Source organism: Tauraco erythrolophus, chromosome 28 (assembly GCF_009769465.1).
Source record: "Tauraco erythrolophus isolate bTauEry1 chromosome 28, bTauEry1.pri, whole genome shotgun sequence".
In the NCBI taxonomy this organism is placed as follows: Eukaryota; Metazoa; Chordata; class Aves; order Musophagiformes; family Musophagidae; genus Tauraco; species Tauraco erythrolophus.
The window spans coordinates 4,697,897-4,704,002 of NC_141492.1; the positions used below are offsets into that span (position 1 = coordinate 4,697,897).

The following is a 6,106-nucleotide window of genomic DNA, read 5'->3' on the forward strand; positions in this document are numbered from 1 at the left end:
AACATATTTGAATGTAAAAACGTGAGTTTGCCCCACAACCGAAGCCCAGGGCTGCTCCACACGTGGGCTTTGTTTGTCCGTCAGCAAAAGCGCTGTCCGAAGGGACAGGAGCACGTTTCCTCTGCCACCCCACAGTGGTTCAACCCTCGGTGCTGCCCTGGAGGGAGTAACAACATCAGTACAAAAACAACAAAATAATAACCTCGGCTCTGGTGTCAGGTTCACATTTAAAAAAAAAAAAATACACCAAAACCCACGAAAGCTTCAAGTCTAATTCAGAATCCTTTTTGTTCTGCTCTTACCTCCCAAAAATTCAAAGCTGCAGCAGGAAAACCTCACATGGAAGGGTCAGTGTTTTGCATCGGGCAGCGCAGGGAAGGGCTCAACAGCTTTGCTCAGGCTTTAACCCTCTGGCTGCCACTTGCTGAAGGGTGGAAGAAAAGTGGCAGCTCCTCTGGCAGTGCCAGGCCAGGGTGGCAGCACCCAGCTCTGCACCGCTCCGCTCTGCTGCCTCGTTAGTGGCATTAAACAGCCTCGGCGAGAGCACGGCCGTGCCAGCACCAGGCTGGTACCAGAGCCAACAAAAAAAAATCCAACACATAAAAAAACACCCAAACCAAAAAATAACCTCAAAACACGCACCCACATGGACATGGTGCCTGACATGGCAGGGCTGTAACGCTGCTGCCCGACCCTCTGGTGCCATCTGGCTCCAGCTGCAGGTCAGGCTGGTCGCATCAATTTGCAAACGAGGTAAATTAAATACTGACTGGGAGCAGGCTGGGAGGGAAAAAGATGCCACCAACTCCGCTGCACCACCCCGTGCCCACCTCTGCATCGGGGCTCCGCATCCCCCTCCATCACCCTTTCCTCAGCCAAAACCTCCATCACGCTGCGCCTTCCCCTCCGGCTGCAGCTCCCGGGGGCTGTGTCGGCCAAAACCTCGCATTTGGCTGCCATGTCCACCCCCTGCCCAAAACCTGCCCAATAAAAATAACTCAGGCCCCAGTTCCCCCCTCTCCCACCCGCTGCAGGAGCAGATTCGGTCACACCGAGCCGCAGCGACGCAGCTCGTGCCGTGACACCATCCCTCTTCCTGCAGCGGCACCGGAGCTGCCGCGCCACCTCCTCCTGGCACTGCCCCGGCTGGGCTGCAGCCGAACGCTGCACCGGGGCAGCGGGGAACCCACCAGCATCGTTTCACCCCAAAAAGTCATTTCTTTTTTTTGCACCAAGCAAGCTGCAGTGTTTAGCCAGAAAGCACAAGCACGCGGGTGCCTCGCCGGCACTGGCAGCAGCTCAGCCAAGCACGAGCGGTCTGGGATTCACAGCCTGGTGCCGCCCTCACCCGTGGAGAACGGAATAGACAACCAGCATCAGACTTGATCATAATCCCATAATAGTCTGCTGGCCGTGGCAGATGGCTGCTCGAAGGGCCGAGCACCCAGCTATTACCAAATGACATCTGCAGGAACGAGCCCTTGGCGCCCACCCTCCTTCCCCAGTGGCACCTGGAGAAGGGCAGCCCGGGGCGGGGGGAGCTCCGACACTCAACACCCCAACGGGGGAAACTCCCCGAAGACCAGCACAGAGGGGATTTAACACACTTGGATTTATTCCATCAACCATCCAACGCTTCAGCCGGGACCCCACGGCACACTCTCCCCCAACGCTCCGCTACCTGCAGCCGCACTCGTCCACCACCATGTCCTCGTAGTGCCTCAGCACCACGTTGTCGTTGTTATCGTAGTAGAGGATGGAGATGGGGGACAGCCTGACGGGGACGCAGCAGGGCTGGGGGGTCCCCTCCGGGTCCATCGAGTGCACCATGGTCTGCAGGATGGCGTGGTTGGTGCTGTTCAGCTCCGCCGTCAGGGGAAAGGGGCACTCGCCCAGGCAGTAATTAGCCAGGTAGCCCTGCGGAGCGATGATCCAGTTCTCCCATCCCACGTCGCTGAAGCTGATGTACAGCCGCCGGGGCTTGCAGAGGTTGCTCGGAGTGACGGCGGGGTAGTGAGCGCTTCTCCTCCTCCTGGAAGCCTTGCACTGCTGCTGGCTGAGGGTCACCACCAGGAGAGAGGTGTCCAGGAAGGAGTCGATGCTGCTGCAGAGGCTCTGCAGCCCCTCCTTCGCCGGGGCCGATACACCATCGCCACCGCTCACCGAGATCTCCAGGATCAAGCCCAGATTCCTGCTGTACGTTCTCCAGTCCTTCGCCACCCCGCTCATGTTGAAGAGAAGAGACTTGTGCAGCTGGGCGAAGGACTGCTCCACCAGCAGCTTTCGGCTGCGCTCCGGGGAGGGCATCCCCCGTAGAGACATCTGGGAGGTTTGGTAGAGCCTCAGCTCAAAAACCTGCCCCTGGCTGGAGGCGTGGTAGGAGTTGTGGCTGAATTTGATCTCCAGCTGAGCCATCGTCAAGTGCTCACCCTCCTCCAGCACCGAGAGGTTAAAGTACAGACGCTTCTGCAGACACAGCAACCTCTGGGGCTGCCCATCGTGAAGGAAGTGGCCTGACAAAGGAGAAACAGAGGTGGTGGTGGTGGTGGTTGAACCCCGTTACGCCGAGCAGGACCAGCCTCCCAGCGCTCCAGCTTAAGCTCTTGGCTGCACAGTGAGAGGAAGATGGGGCTGACCGAGGTGGGTGGCTGAACACACCCACACTCGTTGGATCAAGATGACCACGATGCAGAAGGGTCTGCCAGCCCGATGGCACGGCCTTCGGAACAGTCTGGAGGCACAAACGCCAGCCTGGGCTCCAGCCGGCGGCACAGGGATGCTACAGCCGGTCCAGCCTCTCCTCTACTTAACATCTTGGTGAGCTGTTTCTCCCCAGCTGTAAATATCCCCCCCCAGTACGGGGGGGTTGTTGTGGGTGCCGGTCATTTGGGATGGAGGGGAAAGGAGGGCAAATAGCAGCAAACTTCAGGAGCTGGTAAGCCGCCTGTTTTAGCCAGCCCCAGGTTTCCACTGGAAACCTGGAACCACAAGAGAAGTGAGCTGAGCTCCGTGGTGCCTTGAGACCAGGAGGACACCGACCAAACAGCTCCCACGTAACTGAGAAGGGCTCAGAGATGCCACAGGCTGGAGCAGCCAGATGTGCCGCGCTCAGCCAGAGGCAGGAGGGCAAAAAGGGAGGAGGGGAGGGGGGACACAGCCAAATGGCCGAGCATCCCATCCCTGCGCCCGAAGCTGGGTGCTGGTCTCACTCCCTGCACCCACAGCCACGTTACCACCGCCCAGGCAGAGTCACCTCCACCACCGCGAGCCCAAAGGGTCGAGCCAGTCACCTGGGATCAAACCAGCACCTCTGGGCTGCTTTAGGTGGCTCTGGGCCACAGCTCCCCCCACCCTCACCTGCGGCTTTGCCTACGGACTCATTGCTAAGCTATAAATAATTATCTACAACGTCCAGAGGGACCAGAGTTTACACAGCAGTGATTTCTCCTGGAGACCAACTCTGCCCGGTCCTCCCCCAGCCTCTCCCACCTACACCCAAGAGACACCAAAGGACGGAATGGAGCAAAGTCTCCCAGCCCAGAGAGCAGAGGGGCTTCCGAAAGGCAGGACCCCCACCACGGCGTTTCTGTACCTTGGTCAGCGAAGACGCGGATGATGTTCCCAGGGACATTAAATTCCTCCACCCTACAGCCATCCACCAGGTCTTTGTCTGTAGAAGGCAGCGTCTTTCTCCTCTGGAAGATCCGCCAGAGCACAGAGGGCACCGGAACGGGGGTTTTTGGGTTGGGCTTGGCGCTCAAACCCAAGGATTTTAGCAGTAAACTTTCCTGCAAACCCAACTCCGTGCCCAGAACGGCGCTGAGGAGCACCCAGGCCAGGCTGGCACTGAGGCTGGGGAGAAGCCCCATGGCTCTGCTCTGCTGCCCGCGGACAAAGAGCAGCCCAAGCAGCCCGGGACCCCGAAGACAGGGGCCAGGGGGGTGTTGATTGCCTGATTGGAGCCTTTGATCGAGTTAGTGCTCAATTAGCACAGAGGGATTCCCAGGATTGGGCAGAGGGTGTGAACGGTCCCTCCAGGCTCCCCGGGACCTGTTAACCCTTTGAGGCTGGGTGGCAGCAGGGCAGCTGCCCTCCCTCAGAGCTCCTACCACCTCTCCCACATCTCCACACCATCGAGGTCCAACAACAAAGCCCTTGGTGGCAGGGAAGAGGCTGCTCTTCCCCACACAAAGCTGCCAGCAAGTCCAGCGCTGCTGCCATCCACTGTGGACATCCCACACAGATCCAGGGGAGACAGAGCTCAGGGTCTCCTCTTGCTCTCTCCTCCTAAACCAGCTTTTTTTTTTTTTTCCTCTTCCCCCCCCCCAATCACAGCATCCAACCCCTCTCTCTTTCAAGGCCATCAACTTCCAGCACACTGAACCTTCCAACTCTCTTCAGCTCCCCGCCGCGCACACACCGCCCTGCCCACAAGACACGCAGCCCCAGGGCCAGCACGAAAAGCCATCAGCACCCACCCCCAGCACCCACCCCTGGTGCAGGGTCCTTGCCCCAGCCAGGTGGAGGGAGCCCCGCGGTCCCCCCGTTGGCACAGCCCCTTTCCAGCCATCGCGGCGAAAGCACAGGCAGCACACCTGACGTTACACACATCCCACTGGCCAACCAGTTACCCAGCTGGATGCTGGGCAAGCCGGTACTATAAAATCCAGTTTACCCACACACGTGCTGCTGACAAGGTACCGTCGTTACCCCAACTGGGCACGGTCACTGCCCCAGCTCTGCTATGACTGAGCAGAAAGAGGCTGGGGACATCGGTTCCCTTCATTTCCTCCTTCCTGCAAATCCCACTTGAAAGCCAAGGAGCCGAAGCACCGGGATGCAGCGCTCCGAAACCCGGCTAGCCATGGCGAGTGGGGAGGTGACGGATGCTGCCATGGCGAGTGGGGACAGCTTTCACCAGCCCAAATCACATTTTGCTTTCTGTTTACCCAGGAACTTTCCCCGTGGCTCCCACAATGAGCCCGGAGTCGAATCAATACGATAGACCAAACAAGAACAAAAACCCAACAACGAACCACCCTCTGATGCCTGGAATTAATGCCCTGAATCCACCCCCTCCACTGCCCGTTGTCCCAGCTGGGAGGGAGCTCCGGTTCCCGGGAGGGCACAGAGCTGAGGGTGCTGACCCTGCCAGAGGAGAGCACTGGGACAGAACTGCTCGGAGGAGCTGCAAAACCCACTGGGCTTCCCAGCAGAGACAGCCCAGTCCAGCCCAGTCCCAGGACCCTGCACGGCTCAGGGCTGGTGCTGCCTGGAAAACCAATGTGGGGAGCAGGAACTCTTTGTTCTTTACTCCAGCAAGCAGATGTTGCTGGGTGAGAGTCTAGAGACCCCTCAGCAGGGGACCCTGCAGGACTGGGACTGGCTTTTTAAGCAACTGTAAAACCTACACAGGATTTTTAAGCAAATTAAATCTCCGGTCCCTCATCCAGCAGGACAGGAGGCTGGAATAATGCCCCAGGGCTGGGTTTTCCAGGCAGACCTGCTCATGGGAACCATGCTGTGCCTCCAGATATAGGTGGGCAGCTCTGTATTAGTGACTCCTCCCGGGGAGGAAGGCTCAGAAGTGCACTGTGTCACCTCCCTAGTCCCTGCCTGGCAGCTGAGAGAAGAGCTGGCTTTGGGCTCCCCTTGCCTGCGACAGTGATGCCAACGGAGGAGAGGATGACTCCCTCCCCAGTTTGGCGCTGGGTCAGAGGACCCTTCGGGGCTGCTGGGGAAGGGTCGGTGGGAAGCTCCAACAATAAAGACAGGGGAAATCACGAAGGGACTGAGAACAGCTGAGGGACAGAGCGACAGAAGAAATACCAGGGGACCTAAAGCCAGCTCCAAATCCTACCTGGACCAGCAAAGCCACCAGCCTCTCAACTGAACCAGCACGGACTGGCTACAGAAAGCACGTCAGCATCAGGCGAAGCGCCGGGAGGGGCCTGATCCTGTCAGTGGCATCTCTTCCCCGGCTCCGGGCAGGGGACGAAGGGGTATCAGGGATGAAGTTCTCCTTGTGCCTTTCGTTTGCTGGGTTTGAGTGACGGGTCCTGGCTCAGTCCCCAGATCCAGCCAGGCTGCGGCAGCCGTGCCCCCC

General features: G+C 58.9%; 1 protein-coding gene across 1 annotated transcript; it reads right to left on the reverse strand.

Annotated features, from left to right (window-relative positions):
* Positions 1-1,677: 1,677 nt before the first annotated feature.
* GDF1 (growth differentiation factor 1) lies at positions 1,678-3,869 on the reverse strand. The gene is made up of 2 exons (XM_086627862.1): positions 3,593-3,869; positions 1,678-2,513 (listed from the first exon to the last, which is right to left on the reverse strand). Exons 1-2 carry the CDS (start codon positions 3,867-3,869, stop codon positions 1,678-1,680), a joined length of 1,113 nt encoding a protein of 370 aa, XP_086483988.1.
* Positions 3,870-6,106: the final 2,237 nt, after the last annotated feature.

Coding starts and splice junctions, on each gene's coding strand:
- GDF1 (XM_086627862.1), bottom strand. CDS start 3,869: ATGGGGCTTCTCCCCAGCCTCAGTGCCAGCCTGGCCTGGGTGCTCCTC. Junction 2,514..3,592: donor CCGCGTCTTCGCTGACCAAG/GTACAGAAACGC, acceptor CTCCTTTGTCAG/GCCACTTCCTTCACGATGGG.